This window comes from Bos indicus, chromosome 2 (assembly GCF_029378745.1).
Source record: "Bos indicus isolate NIAB-ARS_2022 breed Sahiwal x Tharparkar chromosome 2, NIAB-ARS_B.indTharparkar_mat_pri_1.0, whole genome shotgun sequence".
Classification (NCBI taxonomy): Eukaryota; Metazoa; Chordata; class Mammalia; order Artiodactyla; family Bovidae; genus Bos; species Bos indicus.
In genome coordinates this window covers 37459416-37487127 of record NC_091761.1, presented here as the reverse complement: position 1 = coordinate 37487127, position 27712 = coordinate 37459416, and the positions used below count along the sequence as shown (strand labels likewise).

Genomic DNA, 27712 nt, shown 5'->3' with positions numbered 1-27712 from the left:
CCTCAGCTTACATTTGTACTTTTTCTTTTTAGCAAAATAGGCATCTGTTGGTTTACAGCCTCCTTTTTCACTGTCATATCATGACTATTTTCCACATCATTAAATATTATTCAAAAACAGGATAATGTATACAGAGTACTCTCATGGATATTTCTTAATTTATTTAACTATCCCTCTCTATTTTGGGGGTACTTGGGCTTCCCTGGTAGCTCAGTTGGTAAATAATCCACCTGCAATGCAGGCGACCCCAGTTCTATTCCTTGGTTGGGACAATCTGCTGGAGAAGGGATAGGCTACCCACTCCAGGATTCTGGCCTGGAGAATTCCATGGACAGGAGCCTGGCAGACTACAGTCCATGAGGCTGCAAAGAGTCGGACACGACTCTGTGACTTTCACTTTCAAAAAATAAGAGAGAGAAATATATGATTACCACCCTTTGCAGAAATCTCTGTGAATATCCTCAATTATTTTCTTAGTATGAATGCTTACAGTTGCAAAGACTGAGACAAAGACACAACACTTTGTTTCCTAATTGCCTCTGAAGAAAGACAGCTGATGTCTTGAAGATCTCATCTTGCCCTCTTTGTCATGCCAGTACACAACAGAGAGCCTGTCACATTGTAAGTGCATCGCACATACTTGGTGGATAAATAAATAGTTGGAGAGAAAAAGAATTCCCCTGAGCTTGATCCTTTCCCCTTCCTCCTGTGAAAGAAAGTAAGAGTACCCTTCACCTCTCAGATGAAGGGAATAAGAAGAAAGCATTCTTCTAAGAGAGAACTGGTCAAAGAGATGTAGGTTCCCAGAAAAGCTAGGTGCTAAGCCCTGTTGCTGCTCAGCAAAGCCCTTAAGGGGCCCCACCCCCAGCCCATATAAAGCCAGGGTGCAGTGGGGCGGCTGCAGCAGCTGGCACTCAGCCTCCAGAGCACCGGCACTGCCACTGGCCTTGGCACACACTATGGCAAATGAAGTGCAAGTCCAGCTCTCCCCACTGAAAGGGGGGCATCCTCCTGCAGGTAGGCTGCCCACCCACCCTCTGCCCTGCAGATAGCAAGGCCCCACTGCTGCTGCCCCTGCCCCGCTTCCATCAGTGCCTTCAACAGAGGTACCCCAAGAGAGCCAAGGCTCTGTCTCCCGTGTTAGTTTAACTTCCTGCAAACTGATTTCCTCTTCTGTCTTTGACCCTTTTAGGCTTATGTATAAAAACCACCTGGGGACTTAACAGGCCCCGGTTTGGTTGAATTAAAGCCTAATGTTCTATGAGAGCACAAGGGATTGGGCACTGGTGGAAAGGAACAGGTGGAGAGCTTGGATCTTCCCTCTCTGGCTGTAGGTTTGTAACGACCAGTCCACACTCAAGAGGTGATTTCCTACTCATGGAAACCTTCCTCCCTAGAGGTTCCAGCTTCTAGACTCAGTCTCCCCAAGACGCCTACACATTATCTGACTTGGTGCCCAGGCAAACCAGCTTCTGCACAGAAGACAGAAATGCAGTTTCTCTCGCCCTCCTCAGGTGTGGGGTTGGCAGTGTTATCAGTAATCTCTTTTGTCTGTCACCAAGCTGAGGAGCACTTTTTTTAAAAATTTTATTTTATTTTTTAACTTTACAATATTGTATTGGTTTTGCCATATGTCGAAATGTACGAGGAGCACTTTTAAAAAAGGATACAGGCCTGGCAGAGGCTAACTGGAAAAGGTAGCTATCGAAGTATTTTACAAAGGATCCACAGTTCTTTTTTTTTTTTAAGTATGCTATTTATATCAATTCTCTGGAATATGGAAATTATTTTTATTGTACTTAACCATATGTTCATATAGATTGGCTGAGGCACTCAGGCCTATTTTTAGCCAGTTTGATGTTCTTTCTACTGTCTTTCTCTTTTTTTCCTTGAGAATGATCTCACGAGCTCAACTGCTTTGTTCTTGCCTTTCTCCAAATAACCAAATTTATTTGTTGGTATCATTCTTTGGCTCTTCTAAGCCAAGGTTGTTTCAGTCATCTTTGCTGCAGAGGACAATGGCAGGTATAACCTTCACAAAGCATCAAAAGCTGACACAAGGCTCAGTGGCTTTCTGGTGGGCAGCCCAGCCAAAAAAGAGTCAGAATTTTTACACTAATTCTGAGTTTACACGTCTTGGCACCCTGTCATGGTCTCTTGTGGCAGACTCCTGACTTTTTATATTTGTCATTGGATTTAAGAATAATTAACATTATCTACATGTAAAGTTAATGATGCTAACTAATGATCAAGAACTATTGATGTCAATTATTAGAAGCTTGTGAAAGTGAAAGTGAAATCGCTCAGTTGTGTGTGACTCTTTGCATCTATAGCCTACCAGGCTCCTCTGTCCATGGGATTTTCCAGGCAAGAATACTGGAGTGGGTTGCCATTTCCTTCTCCAGGAGATCTTCCTGGCCCAGGGATTGAACCTGGGTCTCCCTCATTGTAGACAGACGCTTTACAGTCTGAGCCACCAGAAAGTCCTACCTGGAAGGACTAATTTAGAAGTTTCTACCTAAGGACAAAAGAAGACATCATTATCTTCCTGCAGCTTCCATCCCAATCGTTCATAAAACAGTTCAGCTAATGCCTGATTTGCTAAATGACATTTATACACAAAGAACACAGAGATAAACTCAAGCAAATAAAAATGTGAATGAAACCACCAGGAACTTTTTGTCCCCACTGCTAATGATTGCTAATTACTCTGTGTACATAGCACACCATGACGCCATCAAGCATGTCACAATGCCTCTGGCATGACAATTAATTATTATGAACTGTGACACTTCAGATAAGAGGTTTGGGATAATTAGAATGGAGATGAAGGCAGACTTTTGCCTCCCCGCTGAGAACAAGGGAACAAGAAAGCCTCATCCTTCAGCTTGTCTATTACATAGTTTAACTCTGAACCAGATTGCTAACCACACAAAATTTTATTTATAGAACAAAAATAATTCATTGCCAGAATTCCATTAAATTTCACCTGAGTTTTATAAGCAATAGATAGGCCCCAGAAAGTAGGATGCAGACATGATAAGGTGGAAAGGTCTGACATGGCCTTTGGAACCAGTCAGTCCTAGAATAAAACCCTGCCTCCCTTCCACATCGCTGAGCCTCAGTTTTCTTATCTCTAAAACAGGAGGGGGTGTGCATGCATGCTCAGTCATGTCTGACTCTTTGTGGCCCCATGGACTGTAGCCCACCAGATTCCTCTGTCCATGGAAGCGGTAATAAATAACATTGATATTGTAAGGTTGTTATGACTGTTAAAAGAGATAACCTGTGTAAGGTACCCAGACATGAATGTTAATCCCTGTAAAGTACAGGCCTGGGAAAACACATAGCTGTCACAAAAAATGATTTTCTTCCATGGCAAGACCTCCTGATGTTTGAGGGAGGCATTAGAAACTACTGCAATCATCAGAACAGAAGGAAATTGCAATGGGAAAGAACCATGTGCCTGCCCCATCACAGTTAAAAGTGAAACCACTCAAAAGTCAGCCAGCTGTAACTCTTTCCCACCTACGCGGCAAGTGTGTCGTGGTTTTTTCTTTCATGTATGTTGTATAATATATGGCACCTCTGTGAGCCCTGCTTATTTATGTTGTGAAACAAGACTACATTAAACATGAGGTGGCCTGGGCTCTAGGAAGCTTAGCTTTTGGTTTTCTGCTGTTTTGATTTGCTTCACTCTCAGTTTTATAAGACCTCCATTACATGAACAGCCGAAATTGTGCGAGTAGGAAGTAATCTAAGGAAGCTAAGGGCATACATATTGAATGAGAAAGAGCAGCATTCATGAGTTTTCTGTATCCCTCACACTTTTTTATTTGGCGTAAGACAAACGAATCAGAGCCATCAAAGGGGCCACTGCTGAACCCCCAGAGAAAATCGTTTACTGACTCATTCAAGAGAGAGGGAAGTCTAGGGAATGTATCCCCTGCATGAGTGAGTGTTTAGTCACTAAGTCATGTCTGACTCTTATAACTCCATGGACTGTAGCCCACCAGGCTCCTCTATCCATGGGATTCTCCAGGCACCTCTGTACAGGGGATTTCCCAGGCAAGAATATTGAAATAGTTTGCCATTTCCTCCTCCAGGAAATCTTCCCAACCCAGGGATTGAACCCCAGTCTCCTGCATTGCAGACAGATTCTTTACCATCTGAGCTACCAGGGAAGCTCCGTGTATCCCCTAGGGTTAAATTAATGCAGAAAAGGGGGAAGAAATCATAGTTGCAGAAGGGCCAGTATGATTTTTTTTTAAAGCAAACACTAGAGGTTTAATTCTATCGACTCCATTCTGTTCATGTCAACTTCTGGGAGTTGATTTGTGAGGTTTGACAGAGAGATTTGCGAGACCACTACCCCACACGCACAGCACAGGGGTTTGATGACAAGAACAGCTGCTTTTCACTTAACCCTGTGTGCTGGCACTCCACGGAGCCTTCTAGACATGAAACCAACCCTGCAGACCAATAATAGAGGAGCAAACTGAAAGTTAGCAAGGTCAAGGGATATGCTCAGCACCACACAGCTGGAGAGCAGGGGTGCAGAGATGGACAGTCAGGTGGACCCATGCCAAGCCCTCTCTCCTTGCTTCACAAGCTATTCCTCATGCGGCTCTTTTGACGGATAGTTTAGAATTTACCAAAAACTCAACTGTGAAAGCAAAGAAAGTGTTTTGCAAACATCTGACTTTTCAAGTAAAATGTGCAAATGAAAGTTCTAAGTCACAAGGCAGAGTTTGCCCAAACCTTCATGGTGGTCATCTTGTTCACACATGTTCTCCACTGATTATTGAAGGAAAGAAGCTCAATTTTTCTTGGAGGTTTGTCTTTCTTTATCTTAACCACCCTCTACCAAACAAGATGCAAAATGCTTGAAAAATCTTAATTGGAAAATTATTGTATAGCATTCTAAACTCAAGGGTCCACTTTTGAAAACTACAAAATCCATAAACTACAAAAGTGACCACAGAAGTATAGCACCTAGTCATAGATGGGAAATCAAAGTTTTGTTTTCTCCACATCATTGTAGGTTTTCTAATGAAACTATTAAAAAAAAAATCAGCTCTCTCACATTCTTTAAAAATCTCTAGTTCATTTTGCTTATTAAAAGGACCTGCAGTCTTGTATTTGAATATATTTGTATTCAAATCCTGTTAAAATATTAAATCAGTTCATTTTGTACTTTGCCCAATTCTAGTTGGTTGTTCTACAAAGGTTCAAAAGGCAATATAGTCCCAAACATGGAATTACATGAATAATTACAAATTTAATTGACCTAATTTAGTTATAGTGAGACTTTGAGGTCCCATGAGTTAGACCAACTAGTTTAAACAAAACTGGCAGGAATCTGATTGCAAATGTTGGTTGCAAATGTTTTTTTTTAATGGCTTGTTTAGGGAATTGCTTGGTGGTCCAGTGGTTAGAACTCTGAGCTTTCACTGCTGAGGTTGTGGGTTCAATTCCTGGTTGGGGAACTAAGTTCCAGCAAGCCACACTGCTGCTGCTGCTGCTAAGTTGCTTCAGTCGTGTCCGACTCTGTGCGACCCCATAGATGGCAGCCCAACAGGCTCCCCCATCCCTGGGATTCTCCAGGCAAGAACACTGGAGTGGGCTGCCATTTCCTTCTCCAATGCATGAAAGTGAAAAGTGAAAGTGAAGTCACTCCGTCGTGTCCGACTCTTGGCAACACCATGGACTGCAGCCTACCAAGCTCCTCCGTGCATGGGATTTTCCAGGCAAGAGTACTGGATTGGGTTGCCATTGCCTTCTCCAGCAAGCCGCACAGCTCAACCAAAAAGAAAATGAACAAAAATAAAAAGCAATAACATAAAAAAAAAAAAAAAGGCTTGTCTAAATCCAGGGATATCCAGGAGATAAGTGTCAACAGTATTCCCTGCAAAATTTTGAAGATGACCCTCCCACAAGGTTCCATCTGGTTCAATCACCCCTGTGTAGTGAGAGCCTTACTCTATATCTCGGTGTATCCATCTATAGTGTGGAGGGATCCTCCTCTGCTCCTTTCTACTGTACTTTGCTGACCAAGTGAGATTACTTATCAGAACAAGTTTGGTACAAGAACTATACTCTGAAAATTCAAGGTGTGGTTGACTTGTGCTTCCTAAATCACTCAGAGCCCGCAGCCCTGGATAGATTCAAAGACTCCTGGATGAAAGTAAGAATCTTGTGAGAAGAATTTTTTCAAATTGGGTACAGCTGCTTTGCAAATTGTGTTAGTTGCTGCTGTACAGCGAAGTGAATCAGCCGTATGTATACATATGTCCCTTCCCTCTTGGATCTGCCTCCCTGCCCCACCCCACTGTACCCCACCCCAGCCCACCCTCACCCCTCCAGGTCATCACAGAGCACCAAGCTGCACCCCCTGCACTATACCGCAGGTCCCCACTATCTGTTTTACACACGACAGTGCACCTATATCAACATCCGTTTCCCAATTCATCCCCTTTCCGCCCGCTGTGTCCAAACATCTGTTCTTTACGTTTGCATCTCTATTCTTGCTCTACAGAGAGGTTCCTCTATACCACTTTTCTAGATCCCTTATATATTCATTAATATACAATATTGGATTTTCTCTTTCTGACTTACTTCACTCTGTGTGACAAACTCTAGGGTCTGTCATGAGAGGATTTTTAATTTCCCCTCAAATGTCTCTGTTTTATTGTTCTGAAGAATGAAGAACTCCTAGGTGTGCATTCTCTTTACTTTTTTTTTTTCTTTTTCTTTTTTTTGCCATTTACTTTTCTAAGTGCACTGTACTCTTTCGAAAGGGAGGGAATATGATAGATTTTCTTTTGTAGGTAGATGGGAATAGTTAGACTCACATTAAAGACGTTACAATAAAAACCATCTAGTTAACTTCTACTGAGTTCCCCAAAACCCTTCTAAAATATTCATGACAGATACACTTCTTTTCAGCACACTGTGGGGCCGGAGAATATACTATTGTACTATGCAGTCTACTTCACTTTGAATAACAGTTATATGCAGCCAGGCTCTGCCTTTCAGGAACTTTTGCTCTTTGGTTTTCATTCTCTCCTCTGGAAAAACAAATGTAAATAATAATAACTACTAATTATTAAGTGCCTCCCGTGTATCCAGGTGCTTCTGTTACCTCTATTTTCTAGGACAACTCACACAATCAGTATTATTCCCTTTGAAGGATGCAAAAACTGTGCCACAGAGGAGTTTAAGTATTTTGCCCAAGGTCACAGAGCTTGGGCAGGGCAGAGCTCTCTGACCCTAATAACATCTCCTTACCTGGAAACCAGGCCTCCTCCATAAGACAGCCTCTAAAATCCTTGAAAATGACACCAGAAGCTTCCCTTGTGCCTCTGCTTCCTCAGAAGTGGTCTTTCCAGTGTGACACGGCTTCTTCTCCTCTCTGGTCACTCTCCTCTGGACATTGTCTAGACTGTCCACGTCCTTTCAAACGAGCAGCACAGACCTCAACATTCCAAAATTCTTCTCACTTTAAACTGGTGCTCATTTTAACTATAACAAGTGTGCTTCTGTAGTTGGCAGTAATAATCAGTGGAAGAAAACATGTGAAAACCATAAGAGAGAAAACAAAAGGAATACTAATAGGAAAGTAATTACAGCACTCCATGTTTGAAAAGCATTTGTCGTAAGAAGAATGAAGGATACTACTGAAGGGTTCTGAAGACCCAGGCTCTAGCTCTGGAGCTACTGTGATCTGATTCTTCTTGGCAGAAGGGAGAGCGGTGCTGTGAGCAACACCCTTCATACAGAGGCATACTCTCCTCAAGCGGTCTCCAGAAAAGGGCGCCCCTCGGTTATTTTCATCTCTATTTCCCACGGCTATTCAAAAGATGTTTCCACATCATTTCCATTTCTGTTGCTGATTATTTTGTATGCTGTGTGTGTATATGTGTGTGAATTTAAAGCAGAGCCTAGTGGCTCAGATGGTACAGAATCCACCTCAATGCAGGATACCCAGATTCAATCCTGGTTTGGGAAGATTTCCCCTGGAGGAGGGAATGACAACCCACTCCAGTGTTCTTGCTATGGACAGAGGAGCCTGGTGGGCTACACAGTCCATCGGGTTGCAAAGAGTAGGACACAAGTGAGTGACTAACACACACACACGTGTGTGTGTAAACACAGGACTTTTTCCCCCCCTGGACTATATCTAGTATTATAAAAGTATAGTGATATGCTTTTATTATCAATAGAAAAACTTGGTTATTCAAAATGACCAAGAAGAGTTTATTCCATGAACACAAGAATGGTTTGATAGTAAAATATTCATTAATATATACTTACAAAACTTTTATCTATTAACATAATTAACCACATTAAGGAGGAAAACCATATGATCATATACATTAATTATAAAAGAGCATCTAGTCAAATTCAACATGTGTTTGTAATTTTTTAAGCCAATGAAACAGTAATAGAAGGATATTTCCTTAATACAGTAAAAGAAATGCATTTGAATAGATATATATATTACAGATATGTGTTTGTGTGTATATCCAACTAAGTACACATTATACTTAATGGGAAAACACTAAAAGCAATCCCCTAAAAAATTAAGATGACAAAGATGTCCTTCATGACCACTATTTAATATTATTCTAGAGGAAGTAATATTCTATTGTTTGCAGATTATATAATTTTTAACCTGGAAAATAAAAGGGAATCAACAAAAATACTATAAACAATAAGAGATTTCAATAAGATCTGGATATAAAATCAATGATATTAATATAAGAACAACAATCCGTGAGAGCTATAATGGAAGAATAGACCCTCTTTACAATTGCAACAACAACAACAAAGAGAAAATGCTTAGGGAATAAACCTAATAATAAATGTGTGAGATTCATGTGAACAAGTTACTAAAGGACCCAAAAGAGGATGTAAAAAAGGAAAAGCATACCATGGTCTTGACAAGAGAGCAGCCAGGATATGAAGATATGAATTTTCCCTTTAAAAATAATCTAAGGGCTTCCCAATGGTGAAGTGCCTGTCGATGCAGGAGACACGAGTTTGATCCCTGATCCAGGAAGCTCCCACAGGCCATGGAGCTGACTAAGCCCACGCACCACAGCTATTGAGCCTCTGCTCTAGAGCAAGTGCCCCTCAACAATGAGAAGCCTGCACACCACAATCAAAGCGTAGCCCCCTCTTGCCACACTAGAGAAAAGCCCACACTGCAAGGAAGACCCAGCACAACCAAAAATGAATAAATAAGATTTTTTAAAAATCTATAAATCTAAAGCAAGACCATTAAAAGACTACCAGCAGGATATTTTTGGTGGGAATTGACAAAATGGTTCAAAAGTTCATATGGAAAAATAAATAAGAATAGCTAATAAAATTCTGCAAAGTAAATACAGCAAAGGAAGACTATCAATTAAAATATAAAGCTACAATCATTAAAATTAAGTTGTAACAGCATATAAAAAGATAAAATTTAAACAGTCTTTAAAAAGAAAAGACAACTGCCTTCTGAAACAGAAATAAGCTCAACTTTTAATAAAATAGAAGAAATGCAAATTACCTTTCTTTTTCTTATTGGTTAATGAAACCAAATATTTTCTAGTTCACATTGTTGCTTGAGGTGTAGGGAAACAATCACTGTCATTGTAGCTAGTGAGATTGTAAACTAATGCAACTTCTGTGAAGGATAATTTGACAAGATTGAACAAAATTACAAATGCACATACTCTTAAGAATTAACAAGATCACTTCTAGGAATTTATCCCATGGATATACTTGCACTTGGGCAAAATTATGTACATGAAAAGGATATTCATTACAGCATTGTAGAATGCTGTAATGTCCATATTATAGAACGTCCATATAATGAAATTTTAAAGCAGATGTCAAAAAAAAAAAAGACATTCTCTTTTTACATATATTCTTTTTTTTACATATATATTTTTACATATATATGTGATACATATATACATATATATCTCTTTTTACACACAGATAGGGAACTTACTCCAAAGTGCATGACTGAATGAAAAATATAAATAAACAAGATGTAGAACAATGTCTGCTGCCATTAAAAAATATATAGGTATGTGTATAGAATGTCTATGGATGAATACATAGGAAACTTGTTAACGTTAGCAGTATTTAGGGAGGTGAACTGGAGACCTAAAAATAATTGTAGAAGAGACCTTTCCATGTTTTTTGAATTGTGTGCTTTATGAATGTATATTACATAGTCAAAAAATTAATAGTTTTAAAAGAAAAATGAAGTCAATTCACGAGGGCATTGAGAAAGAGAAGAGGTTTTCTTATTTTTCGCTTTATTGAAGGCAGTTTTAGAAAATTGCCAATCTAACATTTCCATAAAGAGAATTAACAGGCTCAAACAAATCAATGTCCATTTAGCTTTTAATCATTTGAGCTTGTCAGATTTCAAATGTGCAAATTTCCTGGGAACAGAAAAAAGTATTTGCTTTGACTTGCAATATGAAATGGGTTGTTCCTTTTCAAGTTGATTTCATCTGACATTGTTAAACACTTGAATTGCTGTTAGGTCATCTGTAGCCTAATTAACACTAATTGATCTCTTGAACGGCAGGATTATTAATGCATTTTAATTACTCATTAGAACATCTGAGCTTCTCCAACATCGGAGGTTTGAGGTCTGGGATGGAAGGTAGGTATCTGGTGGGATCAGAAGCATCTCTCTTGAATTAAGTGCCTGTTATCACCACTGCCCTGACTTTTGGCTCATTCTCCAATCTAGCTTTTGAAAGCTTCGGTTGGATTAAAAAATTTGCAAGCCTTGCACTTTAATCTTGTGGGAAAACAGGAGGGTCACACTGTAATTGTCAGTTGCTATCATGAAGAATGTAATTGGTTTGATAATAAGAAAAAATGTTTTTCAGTGAAATGCCTAAGGGAGTGCATTGTTATCTCCTCCCAAATCAAAGGTATAAACACCACTGCCTTTTTTAGCCTTAGTTCCCCCTCTCTGAACACAAACAGGCAAAAACCTCAGCCCTTCTCTCCTTCCCACTTTGATTGAATTTTTTTTTCTTCTGTAACATTAGCTCAAGGTACTTTTTTTATTATGTTGTTTTAGAAAAAAGTTCAGCTCTTCAAAAAGTTCTGAAATTCTTCAAATGTCAATTCATACCTTGAATAATAAAACTAACTTTCTCTTGCTGCCCTAACCATGTCTCCTGTGCTGATTCTTCTTTGTTTATAGTAAAAGCTGGAGGAAAGCGAATTTCCAAAAAACAGGAAATTGGCATCTTGGAGAGACACACCAAGAAAACAGGGTTAGAGAAAACAAGGTAGGAGACTGCTTCATTTCTTTTCCTTCGTCATCTCGAGTTTTAGATAACTCTGCTGCCAGAAGTCAGAGGCGTTGCTGTATCTTAGGGCAAACCAAGGCTCCCCAGGCACTGGCTAACCAGAGTTAGAGGCAGCAGGTGGGGTGGGGTGGGGTGGGATGGGGTAGGTGATGGGGGTCAAGATAGGAGGGGAAAGCAGTGGGGGGAGGTAACTACCCTCTGGAGACTCTCTCTGCCCAACCTCCTCCTCTCTGCAGACAGCCTAACTGCCTGCTATTAAAAAACACAGTCCTAAATGCATCAAAACTGGACTCAACATTTCTTTTTCACCTTAGCCTTTAAAGTACTATGGTCTTGTTTTTGTAATATGCTTTCTGCTGAAGCAAATCTCCTGAATTAAAAATAAATGCTTTCTTGTTTGTTTATTTCAAATTCCTCACTCAATTATTTAGAAAATAATGGCCACTATATTTGGCACAGCCAAAAGGCATTTGGATACTGAGGTTGTTTTCTCCCTGAATTCCTTCCCGGATAACCTTGACACAGTGTGCTTTTCTCAGAGCTAAGCAAAGAGCCATGGGCTGGATCTCTTGTACAAATGGCCCAGCCCTCTATGCCTGGGGTAAGGAAAATGGTGCCTTCAAAAAGAAGCATATAAAGTTAGCTCCTCCAAATAGGGGCATTTCAGAGACTAATTTCAGGGTAATTTTCATAGGTGAGTACACGAGTAATTCAAAAGGAGTAAATTAGAAGATGCTCAGATATGTCCTTAACACTTAAAATGGTAACAGTTTCAGAAAGAACATGTGAAAGGAAATAGGCTACAGAATTTCTCAGATTTTTTTTTCCATATAAAATTACTTTTTAGATCACTTTAAAAGTTTTCTTTCTTCTGGAAAGAATTTTTGTTGAGGGTTTTTCTACTTTAAAATGAAATACTCTATCTCATACATAGAGAATTCATACAATTCAGTAGCCAAAAAGCAAACACACCAGTTTTAAAACGGACAGATTTGAGCAGACATTTTCCCAAAGAAGAATCAGATAACCAACAGGTACATGAAAAGATGCTCAACATTATTAATTATCAGGGAGAAGATGCAAATCAAAACTACAATGAAATATCACCTTATATCTGTCAGAATGGCTATTACCATGAAGTCAAAAAATAACAAACTGTGGCAAGGATGTGGAGAAAAGGGAACATTTGTGCATTCTTAGTTTCTAATATAACCACTATGGAAAGTAGAATGGCGTTTCCTCCAAAATTAAAACTAGAACTGCCATATGACCCAGCTATTCTACTTCTGAATATTTACCTGAGGAAAATGGAAACACTAACTTGAAAAGATACACACATTCCCACATTTATTGCAGCATTATTATAGTAGCCAAGATATGGAAGAAACCCAAGTGTCCATTAATGGATGAACGGATTTTTTAAAATGTGATACCTACATACATACACATATGTGCACACGCACACCCACACACTCACACAGAGGAACATTTTTCAGCCATATAAAAGAAGGAAATCCTAGCACTTGTAACAATATGGATGGACCTGGAAGGCATTATACTAAATGACATAAGTCAAACAGAAAAAGACAATTAACATGTGATCTATCTTGTATGAGAAATCTAAGAAGAAAAAACCCCAGGACAACAGCAGCAAAAATCTCAAGCTCTTAGATACAGAAAGCAGATTAGTAGTTGCAAAAGCTGGCGGGGGTTGGGGGGGGCGGGGGTGGGGAGGGGGGTTGGTGACGGGTAGAAAATGGGTGAAGGGGATCATCAGGTACAAACTTCCAGTTATAAAGTAAATAAGCCATGCGGATGCAGTGTACAGCATACTGACTATGGTTAATGATTTTGCTGTTGTTCAGTCGCTCAGTCGTGTCCGACTCTGTGTGACCCCATGGACTGCAGCACACCAGACTTCCCTGTCCTTCACCTTCTCCCACCATGACCCCTCCATCTTGGGTGGCCCTATGTGGCATGGCTCAATATTTCATTGAATTAGACAAGGATTGTTAGTGATACTGTATTGTATATTTGTAAGTTGCTAAGAGAATAAACCTTAAAACTTCTCATTATAAGAAAAAATATTTAACTATATATGGTGAGAAATATTAACTAGACTTATTGTGATCATTTTGCAGTATTCACAATATCAAATAATTATGTTGTACACCTGAAACTAATGGAATCTTTATGTCAGTGATAGCTCAATTTTTAAAAAATTTGCCCATTTGGCATTGAGTGTTTGTTTCTTCTGAATCACAAAATAATCACCACATAGTGAAAGCAAAGCTCTAAGCCCTCAAGAGTGAGAGTCACATATTATTTATCTCCTGACCCAGCATCTAGGACAGTTCCTAGAATAGAGAAAGTACTCTGTAAATGACATCAGACTGTCATTGAATTGTCAGCTGGTTAACTTTGAAAGCCTATCCTGATGTTAAAATCTGACTCAAGCATAAGCTCTGTTTATTGTGACACTCGTTATCATGCCTAGGCCAGGGACTCAGGAACTAAAGAGTCATAACTTGAAAATGGCCTTCTATGTTGGCAGCCTTCTATGAAAATGGCCCTGGTGCACTGGGACGACCCAGAGGGATGGTATGGGGAGGGAGGAGGGAGGAGGGTTCAGGATGGATTTTCTTTTAAAAATTTAAAGAGAATTAAAAATAAAAAAAAAAAAAAAAAGAAAATGGCCTTTTAGTTGGCAGCCAGTGGACAAGTCATTTTTCTCTATACCTCAGCAAGTGGGACTTACTGTTAATCCGAACATCAAGTGAACATTATAAGGAGTTGCCTAGACAGTTATAAAGTGGTGAGTGGAACCCTCTTTAAAAATGCAATTATTTGCTGCTGCTGCTGCTGCTAAGTCGCTTCAGTCGTGTCCGGCTCTGTGCGACCCCATAGACGGCAGCCCACCAGGCTCCCCTGTCCCTGGGATTATCCAGGCAAGAACACTGGAGTGGGTTGCCATTTCCTTCTCCAATGCAGGAAAGTGAAAAGTGAAAGTGAAGTCGTTCAGTCACGTCAGACTCTTAGCGACCCCGTGGACTACAGCCCACCTGGCTCCTCTGTCCATGGGATTCTCCAGGCAAGAGTACTGGAGTGGGGTGCCATTGCCTTCTCCGAATTGTTTTCTAATAGTCATTAAAAGATGAGAATTGGACAACTGCAGAACCTAAACAGCTAGAAGTAGCTTTCTTGCGATATTTACTGGGGATAGATATAGGTATGTGGGACTCGAAGCTTACAGAATTGGGAGGCTGTTTTAAGGAAAGACAGTATAAAATTATAAATATGAGATGGTTAGGGCCCCCTTGGAAGGAGACTGCACAATGAGAGGCCCTGGAGCTTCCCCAGCTTCCCCATGAAGTCACCTCTGTTCTTCATATCCGCTTCATGTTTGCACGGATATGATTGCTTCCTTTTCATGGACAAATATCTCTCCTTATATATTCTAGGAAAACAGCTTCTGAAAAATATATCATAGAAAATAAATTCCTAAGCATCTTCAAATTTATTTTCCTTTCCTAATAACTTCTACTAACCAACCCACACATACACAAAATAGGCCAAGAGCAGAGTTCCTTCAAGAAATTACACTGGAAGCTCGTCCCTCGTTGAAACTCTGCTACAAAATAACTTGGCCTGAGAAAAGAAGTCAGACACAGAAGAGTACCTGCTATGTGGTGCATTTTACTATGTACAAACAAAGTCAAAACTAATATATGGGGCAGTAAGGCAGGGTAGTGATTATCCTTAGGGGCAGCCAGTTTGACTAGTGCTACAGGTCTGTCTGTAAATATTCACCAACCTATATGTTGATAATATGTGCACTTTTCTGCATGTATACTCTACTTTGAAGAAAAAATTTTTAAATATTAATAAATATTATTATAATTAAAATTATAATAACTTGGCCTGCAAAGCTTGTAGTTCATGGTCACACAGAGCAGGGTTTTGTGGGTTTTTTTAATCTTCCAGAAGTAGCCAAGCAGCATGAAAGCTTAAAGACCAAGTAGAAAACCATCTATACAGATCATTTAGCGTCTTTAGTGGGAAAGTTGCTGTTTCTATATGAGGTTTCTTTTCATCTTCACAGTGCCACTGCAAATGTTGCCAAAATACAGACGATGGATGCCCTGAATGACACGCTGGAGAAGGTGAGCCATGGGTGAGGCAGATCACATGATACTCCTAGCCAGTTTTCACCTAGCTGATCATGCTACATGGGTGAATGAGCTGATGACTGGAATTTTTTTCCATCTCAGAGGTTTGATGTCCCTGTGAAAGAATCTGCTTTCAGTTCAAGGAACACAGAGCCGTTTTGATGGGAAGAGCTGATGCTCCCGAATTCCTAGCATCTATTTAAGAAATCATTTCAAAAATAAGATAGGAAATTAATCAGAAATCATGATGCCAAATTGGCAGAACTTTACGTTGCCATCCATTTATTTCCTGGAGACCTTGGCATGTTGCTCAAATAAGGCAAACTGTGTGCTAGGAATTCAGCCCTTTTTGACCTTCCTCCCCACCACTGCTTTCCCATATGGAAATGTTTGATCTGAGGCCAGGATGGGTGGAGGGTTGCCCAATTTAAGACTGGAGGAAGGCTGGGCACTGGCTGGCTTTATCTAATAGAGTCTATTTATAAAGGTGGTCGACCATTACTATTTTTATTTCTGTGTCTTGAATTCTTTCTTAGTAGCTCAGGAAACTCAGAAAATTCTTCCTGAATAGACAGTGGTTTAATTTTGGGTTCAATAGTTTGTTTTTAAATGTTGTAAGTGATCCGAGTGAGGATCTTTATTCTACTCCTAGGGAGGGGGCAGATACACTGAATTCAGGCATTGAAGAACCACCATTTCTGTTACCCCAACATATATTGAAGGTACAGGACTGGGTGTCCTTTGTAGAAGGAAGACTTGCTGTTATTGCCAACATCAGGGGTCTGAAATATTAATAGATTAGAATGGAAATTGTGCAGCTAAACTTCTGGGACCTCTCTTTGGTACTGGCTTCTCCTCTTACTGTCTTTAAAGCCTTGAGCAAGTTATTGATCTTGCACCTCTGATTTGCCATTTGTAAGATGAGGATAAGGAAGAAATGGTTGTTGTGTGGAATCAATGAGATTCACACACAGGAATCTCTTAGAACAGTGCCTGACACATGGAAACCTGTCTGCACTCTCTGCTCTGATTAGTAGCATCCATTTTATGACAGTGCAATGGAAAGTTATGTCTGAAGCCCCTGAGGCAGGCAGTAGTACCAGATGAGATCTTGACAATAGACCATAGCTACAGAGCCTTCTCACATGGTGGGGTGTGGTTCTCCCATCAGGTAGATCAGCGGGCAGGTCATAAATGACTGTTTGCCTTCCTGACTTTAGAAGAAGGGAAGGGGTGGATGGTGATCTGCCTCTTGCATTCTCTGGCTCCTGCTGTCCAAACACCTCATCCTCAGGGGCAAAAGATATCCACAGTAAGTGGAACTGAGTGGAATAGATACATTCCTCTAAAATATGTTAACCCAAAATAAAGTGTTTAAAAAGAGTGGTCAGTAAAGGTCAATTATGCTGTACTTTAGGTATGATGCTGGAGTCTTCACTGTTTTTTAATAGACACATGTGTATATGTCTATGGCATAAAGGACTCTTTCCCTGCCAGTTAAAAATAGCACCTCTGTATTTCAAAGATAAAATAATCAAATAGCAACAACAATAAGTTATATTTTGAAATCATAAGAAAACACAGATGGTGTGCTGTTACAAATATTTTTAACAGTAACTATTCTATATTTTAAAAACCCTTTAACACTTAGCTCAATGTGTACTGTGTGGGACTGTGTATATTACTAATTATGACAGTTTCTGGCATCAGATGTCAGGTACCTGGGTCCTGTGCCGGCTCTGTCACTTGGTAGCTGTGTGTCTTTAGTCAGGTTGCTTCACTTTTCTGTGCTTCTATTTCCTTACCTGTAAATAGGAATGTGATTCACAGAATCCACTTCACAGAGATGTGAAAATAAAATGAGGTTATATAACATGTGCAAAGGACTCAGCACAGTGCCAGACACACTTAGCCCTCGGGACGGGTTAGCTTCTATTCCCCGGGGGAGATGTCCTACAGAGCATCACTTGGAATCCAGGCAAAGAATAAGAGACCAGTCATAGAGTCCCAAGATTACTCTAAGTCACTGTATTGAATATGGAGGTTTGTGGGATCCACGTGTTCCCTTACAGCTGAGTAAAATTTTCCATAAATCCATAATTCAACCTGAAGTGTAACAGGATTTCATAATAAAGGTCAACCTGAGGTGGAAAGAACAATGCCTTTTAAAAAATAGATCTGCTGAGATCAGTGGTTGCCAGAGAGTAGGAGGAGGAGTTGACCACAAAGTGGCAGGAGGGAATTTTGAAGAGTGATAGAAAGGTTCTATATTTTGATTGTGGTGTTGGTCACAGACTGTATGTGCTTAAGAAAATCCATAGAACTGAACACTGAGGAGGGCATATATTTTACTGTGGATAAATTATTCTGTAATTTTAAATGTAAAAATTGTATGATTATTAATAAACAGTGTAATACAAAAAAAAGATGTAAAATACAGAGATGTAGATTTTTGCTCATAAATTTCCATCTGCATTATGATGACTCCCCCAACAATACATATTGTCATGAAGCTCTAACCATATATAATTGGCCTGAAGAAATATTGTAGCAGTAATGAGGGTCATAGACTCTGCATTTATTAGCATTCATTCATGCTCTCAGCTAGAATTATATCTAGTTAGTAGAACCCATGTTAATTCTCATGCCAGTTTAAGAACTTAAGAGTCCAAAACAGTGAGAGTTACAGCCCTACTCATAGGATCTCATTAACAGTTCAACCATGGCAGGAAATTTCTATCCATATACTATTCATGTCTGTATACCCTTTTAAAACCAACCTAGATTTAAGATTTGGGAGAATGAAAAACAATTCCCCAAAGGTTGGAATTGTACAAATCTAAGTGGAAGGGAGGGCTTCCCTGGTGGCTCAGTGGTAAGAACCCACCTGCCAATGCAGGAGACGTGGGTTCAATCCCTGAGTCAGGAAGATCCCCTGGAGAAGGAAGTGGCAACCCACTCCAGTATTCTTGCCTGTAAAATCCCATGGTCAGAAGACCCTGGAAGGCAACAGTCCATGGGGTCTCAAGAGTCAGATACACCTTAGTGACTAAACAATAACAGAATGGAAAACAACCTAAAATTTCCTGTCCCATTATTTCACCCACTCATCCCCACACAGACCTCATGACCAACTACCTTCCTCCTACTCTCCCTTCCTCTCTTGCCAATCCTTCCTACCTGTTTCAGCCATAAATAATGAAAGAATTCATGTTGCCCAGTGATGGGCCATGCAACGTGTTTATTCTTGCAGAAGATGGGTTATATAAGCTCTCCAAGCTAAAAATTTGGGAGATCTGGTCTTAGACCAAGTTCCACCTACTCCCTAGAGGTTTTTGACCTTTTAGAAGCCACATAGCTCTTCTGAGATTTATGATTGCTCATTTACTTGATTATTTTAAGGCAAAGAATAAGAGAGAATGGTACTGCCAAATATGTTAATTCTCTGGATAGTCACAGAAGTATGTTTGGCAATAGTTGTGAAGCTTCTCCCAACAGAAAAGTATCCAGTTAAGCCATTAGTAATGGGGTTGGGTTATAGTGTGGATGTGGGTGGAATGTTGAAGCCTGGTTAAATTGGGGCCACTTTTCAAGCTGCCAGCTGTGTCACCAGGCTCACAGTGAGACGTATGTGAAATGGGATCCTGGGGAAGAGGAAGCCATCAAAGGCATCTGCAAATCTAAAAAGGTTTCTCTTGTTCTGTGGATTAACATCACCATAGGAGAATCCTTGAATTTCATCGACTGAATGTTTTGTTTTAAGCACTTTGCGTAATGGGGTGTAGAAATTTAAGTGCCAACATTCAAGTTGGAAGTTAACACCCTGGAAAGATGAATGGAAGAGCTGCCAGTCTGCTAATACCACCTGACTTCAGGCTCTAAAACAAAACCTGCCACTGAGTTTCTTTCACAGCTCTAATCATAAAGACTTTTTAATATACTTCTTTGACTTTTTCTCTGAAATGAAAAATACCGGTTCTGAGGTCACAACTACCCGAGAGGAAGGTACATTCTCAATGTGGAAGTTTCTATTAATCTGCTTTTCAAGTCCAATGTTTTGCCCCTTATGGGACGGAGTTGCAGCCAGGCAGAATCCTTACACACATACTGGCCTTGAATTCTTTCTCTTATGGAGTTACCATGGTTTATTTTATCTTTTTTTTTTTTAATTAATTTTATTTTATTTTTAAACTTTACATAATTGTCTTAGTTTTGCCAAATATCAAAATGAATCCACCACAGGTATACATGTGTTCCCCATCCTGAACCCTCCTCCCTCCTCCCTCCCCATACCATCCCTCTGGGTCGTCCCAGTGCACCAGCCCCAAGCATCCAGTATCGTGCATTGAACCTGGACTGGCATCTCGTTTCATACATGACATTTTACATGTTTCAATGCCATTCTCCCAAATCTTCCCACCCTCTCCCTCTCCCACAGAGTCCATAAGACTGTTCTATACATCAGTGTCTCTTTTGCTGTCTTGTATACAGGGTTATCATTACCATCTTTCTAAATTCCATATATATGTGTTAGTATACTGTATTGGTGTTTTTCCTTCTGGCTTACTTCACTCTGTATAATAGGCTCCAGTTTCATCCACCTCATTAGAACTGATTCAAATGTATTCTTTTTAATGGCTGAGTAATACTCCATTGTGTATATATACCACAGCTTTCTTATCCATTCATCTGCTGATGGACATCTAGGTTGCTTCCATGTCCTGGCTATTATAAACAGTGCTGCGATGAACATTGGGGTACACGTGTCTCTTTCCCTTCTGGTTTCCTCAGTGTGTATGCCCAGCAGTGGGATTGCTGGATCATAAGGCAGTTCTATTTCCAGTTTTTAAGGAATCTCCACACTGTTCTCCATAGTGGCTGTACTAGTTTGCATTCCCACCAACAGTGTAAGAGGGTTCCCTTTTCTCCACACCCTCTCCAGCATTTATTATTTGTAGACTTTTGGATCGCAGCCATTCTGACTGGTGTGAAATGGTACCTCATAGTGGTTTTGATTTGCATTTCTCTGATAATGAGTGATGTTGAGCATCTTTTCATGTGTTTGTTAGCCATCTGTATGTCTTCTTTGGAGAAATGTCTATTTAGATCTTTGGCCCATTTTTTGATTGGGTCATTTATTTTTCTGGAGTTGAGCTGTAGGAGTTGCTTGTATATTTTTGAGATTAGTTGTTTGTCGGTTGCTTCATTTGCTATTATTTTCTCCCATTCTGAAGGCTGTCTTTTCACCTTGCTAATAGTTTCCTTTGATGTGCAGAAGCTTTTAAGTTTAATTAGGTCCCATTTGTTTATTTTTGCTTTTATTTCCAATATTCTGGGAGGTGGGTCATAGAGGATCCTGCTGTGATGTATGTCAGAGAGTGTTTTGCCTATGTTCTCCTCTAGGAGTTTTATAGTTTCTGGTCTTACGTTTAGATCTTTAATCCATTTTGAGTTTATTTTTGTATATGGTGTTAGAAAGTGTTCTAGTTTCATTCTTTTACAAGTGGTTGACCAGATTTCCCAGCACCACTTGTTAAAGAGATTGTCTTTAATCCATTGTATATTCTTGCCTCCTTTGTCAAAGATAAGGTGTCCATATGTGCGTGGATTTATCTCTGGGCTTTCTATTTTGTTCCATTGATCTATATTTCTGTCTTTGTGCCAGTACCATACTGTCTTGATAACTGTGGCTTTGTAGTAGAGCCTGAAGTCAGGTAGGTTGATTCCTCCAGTTCCATTTTTCTTTCTCAAGATCACTTTGGCTATTCGAGGTTTTTTGTATTTCCATGCAAATTGTGAAATTATTTGTTCTAGCTCTGTGAAGAATACTGTTGGTAGCTTGATAGGGATTGCATTGAATCTATAAATTGCTTTGGGTAGTATACTCATTTTCACTATATTGATTTTTCCAATCCATGAACATGGTATATTTTTCCATCTATTAGTGTCCTCTTTTATTTCTTTCACCAGTGTTTTATAGTTTTCTATATATAGGTCTTTAGTTTCTTTAGGTAGATATATTCCTAAGTATTTTATTCTTTTCGTTGCAATGGTGAATGGAATTGTTTCCTTAATTTCTCTTTCTGTTTTCTCATTATTAGTGTATAGGAATGCAAGGGATTTCTGTGTGTTGATTTTATATCCTGCAACTTTACTATAATCATTGATTAGTTCTAGTAATTTTCTGGTGGAGTCTTTAGGGTTTTCTATGTAGAGGATCATGTCATCTGCAAATAGTGAGAGTTTTACTTCTTCTTTTCCAATTTGGATTCCTTTTATTTCTTTTTTGGCTCTGATTGCTGTGGCCAAAACTATGTTGAATAGTAATGGTGAAAGTGGGCACCCTTGTCTTGTTCCTGACTTTAGAGGAAATGCTTTCAATTTTTCACCATTGAGGATAATGTTTGCTGTGGGTTTGTCATATATAGCTTTTATTATGTTGAGGTATGTTCCTTCTATTCCTGCTTTCTGGAGAGTTTTTATCATAAATGGGTGTTGAATTTTGTCAAAGGCTTTCTCTGCATCTATTGAGATAATCATATGGTTTTTATTTTTCAATTTGTTAATGTGGTGTATTACATTGATTGATTTGCGGATATTGAAGAATCCTTGCATCCCTGGGATAAAGCCCACTTGGTCATGGTGTATGATCTTTTTAATGTGTTGTTGGATTCTGATTGCTAGAATTTTGTTTAGGATTTTTGCCTCTATGTTCATCAGTGATATTGGCCTGTAGTTTTCTTTTTTTGTGGCATCTTTGTCAGGTTTTGGTATTAGGGTGATGCTGGCCTCATAGAATGAGTTTGGAAGTTTACCTTCCTCTGCAATTTTCTGGAAGAGTTTGAGTAGGATAGGTGTTAGCTCTTCTCTAAATTTTTGGTAGAATTCAGCTGTGAAGCCGTCTGGACCTGGGCTTTTGTTTGCTGGAAGATTTTGGATTACAGTTTCAATTTCCGTGCTTGTGATGGGTCTGTTAAGGTTTTGTATTTCTTCCTGGTCCAGTTTTGGAAAGTTGTACTTTTCTAAGAATTTGTCCATTTCTTCCTCGTTGTCCATTTTATTGGCATATAATTGTTGATAATAGTCTCTTATGATCCTTTGTATTTCTGTGTTGTCTGTTGTGATCTCTTCATTTTCGTTTCTAATTTTATTGATTTGATTTTTCTCCCTTTGTTTCTTGATGAGTCTGGCTAATGGTTTGTCAATTTTATTTATCCTTTCAAAGAACCAGCTTTTGGCTTTGTTGATTTTTGCTATGGTCTCTTTTGTTTCTTTTGCATTTATTTCTGCCCTAATTTTTAAGATTTCTTTCCTTCTACTAACCCTGGGGTTCTTCATTTCTTCCTTTTCTAGTTGCTTTAGGTGTAGAGTTAGGTTATTTATTTGACTTTTTTCTTGTTTCTTGAGGTGTGCCTGTATTGCTATGAACTTTCCCCTTAGGACTGCTTTTACTGTGTCCCACAGGTTTTGGGTTGTTGTGTTTTCATTTTCATTCGTTTCTATGCAAATTTTGATTTCTTTTTTGATTTCTTCTGTGCTTTGTTGGTTATTCAGCAGCGTGTTGTTCAGCCTCCATATGTTGGAATTTTTAATAGTTTTTCTCCTGTAATTGAGATCTAATCTTACTGCATTGTGGTCAGAAAAGATGCTTGGAATGATTTCTATTTTTTTGAATTTACCAAGGCTAGATTTATGGCCCAGGATGTGATCTATCCTGGAGAAGGTTCCATGTGCGCTTGAGAAAAAGGTGAAATTCATTGTTTTGGGATGAGTCAGACAAACACCTTTCATTCTACATATTCTATCATTTTACAAAGACTAATAATGAAAAATCCAAAACAACTCCAAAGTTAAGATGCCAGACTAAAGCTCAGCTGTTTGTAGGTTGGAAAGCTATTCCTACTTATTTTTGGTTAAGACTTGAATACAAAAATGTTCCTATCTCCATTGATATAAAATTTACAACAAATTAGGGCATTTAAGGGTTGATTACTTACCATTTCATCAGTTCTGAAGGTAGACCCTTTATAGGCTCTCTACTAACAACCTGCAAGTCTTTCTACTTTATTTTATTTATTTATTATTTTTTTAAGTTTTTCTACTTTAGAGTGCCCCTGATCGAGGGGGTGAAGTATTTGAGAAAAAGAACTCAGCTCTCTTGTATTTTCATGCATTGCTATAAAGCCCTGACCCTCCCAAACTTGTACAGTTGTAATTTAATAATCATGAGTGGTTCCTCTAAGGTTATTATCCTTGGCAGAATTATTTCCACTATATTCTCAGTCCTGTTGATTTTTTTCCCCTCTAAAATTTACCAGGTCAGTTCACAGATGGCTAACAGCCCCCAGGGGCAGTCTCCCTTTCATTCTGACCTCTGTCATTCCTCTGTGGGGAAGCCATTCAGCAGAGCTCTTAGAACCTCAGTTAAATGCCTTAGTTAAAAGGTAACCCCTAACCAGTGGGAATAAAAAATGGAAGAGCCACTATGGAAAACAATATGATAGTATCTTAAAAAATTAAATATAGAATTACCGTGTGATCTAATAATTTCACTTCTCAATATATACCCGAAAGAACTGGAAGTAGAGATTTGAAGAGAAATTTGTGCAACAGTATTCATAGCAACATTATTCACAATAGCCAAAAGGTGGAAGCCACCCAAGTGTCCATCAACCTATAAATGTATAAACAAAATGTGGTCTATAGACATACAATGGAATATTATTCAACCTTTAAAAGGAAAGAAATTCTAACACATACTACAACATGGATAAACCTTGAAGGCATTACGCTAAATGAAATAAACCAGACACAAAAGAACAAGTATTGCATGCTAAGTCACTTCAGTCGTATCCGGCTCTTTGAGACCCCGTGGACTGTAGCCCACCAGGCTCCTCTGTCTGTGGGATTCTCCAGGCAAGAATACTGGAGTGAGTTGCCATGCCTTCTTCCAGGGGATCTTCCCATCTCAGGGATATTGCATGGTTCCACATACATGAGATACTTGGGGTGGTCAAATTCACGGAGATAGAAGGTAGAATGATGGTGGCCAGAGGCTGGAGGAGGAGATAATAAGGAATTATTCTTTAATGGGTACGAAATTTCAGTTTGGTATGATGGATAAGTTCTGGAAATGGATGGTAGTGATGTCCATGTTAGCACAAGTTCGTGTACCTGACACACAGTGAATCCAAACATGCCAAAACATCAGAGTTTAGAGCAGAGATTATTGCAGGATCATGCAAGGACACAAGTGACTCACGCCCTAAAAAAGCCCTGAGCTCCCCAAAGGTTTTGGCAAAGCATTTTTAAAAGCCAGGTTTGGGGGTGGAATCTCAAGGTATTGATCAGCTCTGCACAGTTCTCTGGTCAGCTGATGGTGAGGTAGCAAGGTGACGTCACAGGGTTAACATTATCTGTCCTTAAACTCCAGGAAGCCTGGGGCTATGTACTTGTGGTCATCAAGTAGTTAACATCAAGTCTTCCATTTGGTGGAGGGGTTTTCACATCTGTAAAATACCTCAGGAAATGTGCATCAAATACTATTATCTAGGTACTTCAGAGAGTAGCTAAAGCAGAGGATAAGGGGGAAGGCCTATCCTGGGAAAGTCCCATAGGGTCATCCTCAGTTTTAGTTACGTAACAATGTAAGTGTACTTAATGCTGTACTTAAAATGGATGAAATGGTAAATTTTATGTTATATGTATTTTATCACAATTTTTTAAATTACAAAAGAAATGTAGCCCCTGAACTGTGGAGATAACCCTGGAAATGATCAAATAATGAGTTAGTGCCAAATTAAGCAATAGGCGTGTCATTACCACTGTTCTCCTCTCCCCTTTCCTTTTGCACCTCCACCCATCATCCGTCTTGACACCGTAAGAACAACAGTCACACTGTGGCTGTCTCTCTTCTGTCTCAACTTGTCATCTTGCTCCATCTCACCTTGGCTAATTGCCCAGACTTCTGTTCTATCAGAGCTACTCGTTCATTTCCTTTCTCACCCTCCTTTACCTTATATTTGACTTTAAGTACTACATCTTCCTACCTATAATCTCTTGAATGTGATTTAGAGCTAACCTGAAATAATCCATCTGTTTTAGTTGACACTAAAGACACCTAATCTGAAAGAAAACTACTGAAGTCAGTGACTTCTTAAGTTTCCTTTTGGTTCTAACCTTAAAAACAAAATAAGACATTCTGCTGTTACCACACTATAACATGTATGTCATGAGGCCCAATGTTAATTAATCTGACCCTCCAAAATTACCAGCTCTTTTTTAAGTTCTAAAGCAATATTTATAACCAATACCTCAATTATGTTTCTTCCTTTCTACTAGAATGTCAGCATAGACCATCCCTGGGTTTAATTATTAAATAACTTGTAGCTTCTCATTGTAAAAAAAACACTTTGAGCAAAACAAAGGCAAAGTAAAGAAAAAGACTAGGAATTGCCCATAATTGTATCCCTCAGAGATAAACAGTGTTAACACTTCAGTGTATATTCTTCCAGTGTGTTTAATTTTTTAAGACCAAGAAGAAAGAGCTTTCCGGAGTATGAAAGGGAGTGCTGTGTGCCCAGGGATATTTAAGAAGACATGTAAGGCACTTATGTTTCCCTGGCTTAGAAGAGCCCAAACAAGCCATAAACAGTGTGATGTTTGGGGTCATGAACAGTTTATCTCCCCTTTTATTTGACTTGAGTGTCAAGGCAAGGGCATCTAAGTTCAATAGAAATAAATTAAATTCCTAGTCAGCTGAGACATCCCTTCCTTGCTGGCTGAGGAAGGTGTCCTTAGGTTCCTTTATATTGAGTCAGTGGGCTGGAAAACCAACAAGTGGAATGGGCCCAACAGGCCACTGAGTCTAAATTCTCCTCCTAGGAAAAGCGTGTTTGAAATTGTCCCGGCATTGGGCATCCTTTATGATCTCATGCTGCCCTTGATGTAAACTCCATAAGGTCTCTTTGTCCCATAGGAACTTCCTCTTATTGTCGAAGTCTCAGTCTGTGTTAGTTTAGGCTCATTTCCTCACAAATGTCTTCTGGAGGGATGACTCAGTTCAGTTCAGTTCAGTCACTCAGTCGTGTCCGACTCTTTGCGACCCCAAGAATCGCAGCACGCCAGGCCTCCCTGTCCATCACCAACTCCCGGAGTTCACTCAGACTCAACGTCCATCCAGTCAGTGATGCCATCCAGCCATCTCATCCTCTGTCGTCCCCTTCTCCTCCTGCCCCCAATCCCTCCCAGCATCAGAGTCTTTTCCAATGAGTCAACTCTTCTCATGAGGTGACTAGTGAGCTAATAAGTCACTCCTTAGCCTTCTCTTTACAATGATGGTTAGGTTGGACCATACAAAACAGCCAGTATTTGGCCATTTTTTTACCTACAAAAATAGAAATTTCACATGCTTCAATCTTAAAAATAATAACCCTAAGTTTTCCTAACTTCCTTCAGAGGCTCTTTATTTCTGATCTTTTGACATCTGAGGGGTTCCTTCTCCCCACCCCAGGCCCTCTCCAATGTGCCCGTAGCCTTCTTAGCGTATTGTATTTTGTATGGTGCATAGTGGTGCCAGAATAATGATCAATATTGGAGAACTGATGAAGAAGACACGGTTAACCATTTCTATCTTTAAAAATATCACTTCAAAATATATAGATGCACATATATATATTATTTATATATTACATATAAAATATTTTATAGTTAAAAAAATTAAAAACATACTAGTGAGGGAAAACCCAGGTTAACACATATACTCATGGGTACAGAGCTAGAGGTGGTATGGAAAAGAGGTTATATCAAAGAGCTAAACAGAACTGTGAAATTCCTCTGCCCAGCTGTTTTGCTTTCTACTACGTTAACACTTTACGACCCAAAAGATCCAATATGCTTATTTTTTTTTCTTTCCTTCTCACCTCTAGCTCAGCCATAAATTTCCAGCAGTAGCGCACATGGCACATCAAAAACCCAGACCTGCTCTGGAGAAGGTCACTCCACTGAAAAGGATCTACATTATTCAGCAGCCTCGAAAATGTTAAGCTGGGACATAAAACAGCCGTCTAGCCAACTGCCTCGAATGTCTGAGAGCTTAGCAAAAAGGACCACACTTTGCATAGGCCTAGTGTACTTGCTTGGTAAATAAAACAGCTTTTATATCTTCTTTTTGACTTCAGATAATAAAACATTCAAATTTGCAAA

The 27712-nt window shown here is 39.4% G+C and overlaps 1 protein-coding gene across 1 annotated transcript; it reads left to right on the top strand.

Annotated features, from left to right (window-relative positions):
* Window positions 1–909: 909 nt before the first annotated feature.
* Window positions 910–27712, top strand: DAPL1 (death associated protein like 1). The gene is made up of 4 exons (XM_019985162.2): window positions 910–1017; window positions 11231–11318; window positions 15442–15502; window positions 27436–27712. The coding sequence occupies exons 1-4, from the start codon at window positions 960–962 to the stop codon at window positions 27550–27552; spliced, it is 324 nt and encodes a 107-aa protein (XP_019840721.1). The 5' UTR covers window positions 910–959; the 3' UTR covers window positions 27553–27712.

Coding starts and splice junctions, on each gene's coding strand:
- DAPL1 (XM_019985162.2), top strand. CDS start 960: ATGGCAAATGAAGTGCAAGTCCAGCTCTCCCCACTGAAAGGGGGGCAT. Junction 11,319..15,441: donor ACAGGGTTAGAGAAAACAAG/GTAGGAGACTGC, acceptor TCATCTTCACAG/TGCCACTGCAAATGTTGCCA. Junction 15,503..27,435: donor TGAATGACACGCTGGAGAAG/GTGAGCCATGGG, acceptor TCTCACCTCTAG/CTCAGCCATAAATTTCCAGC.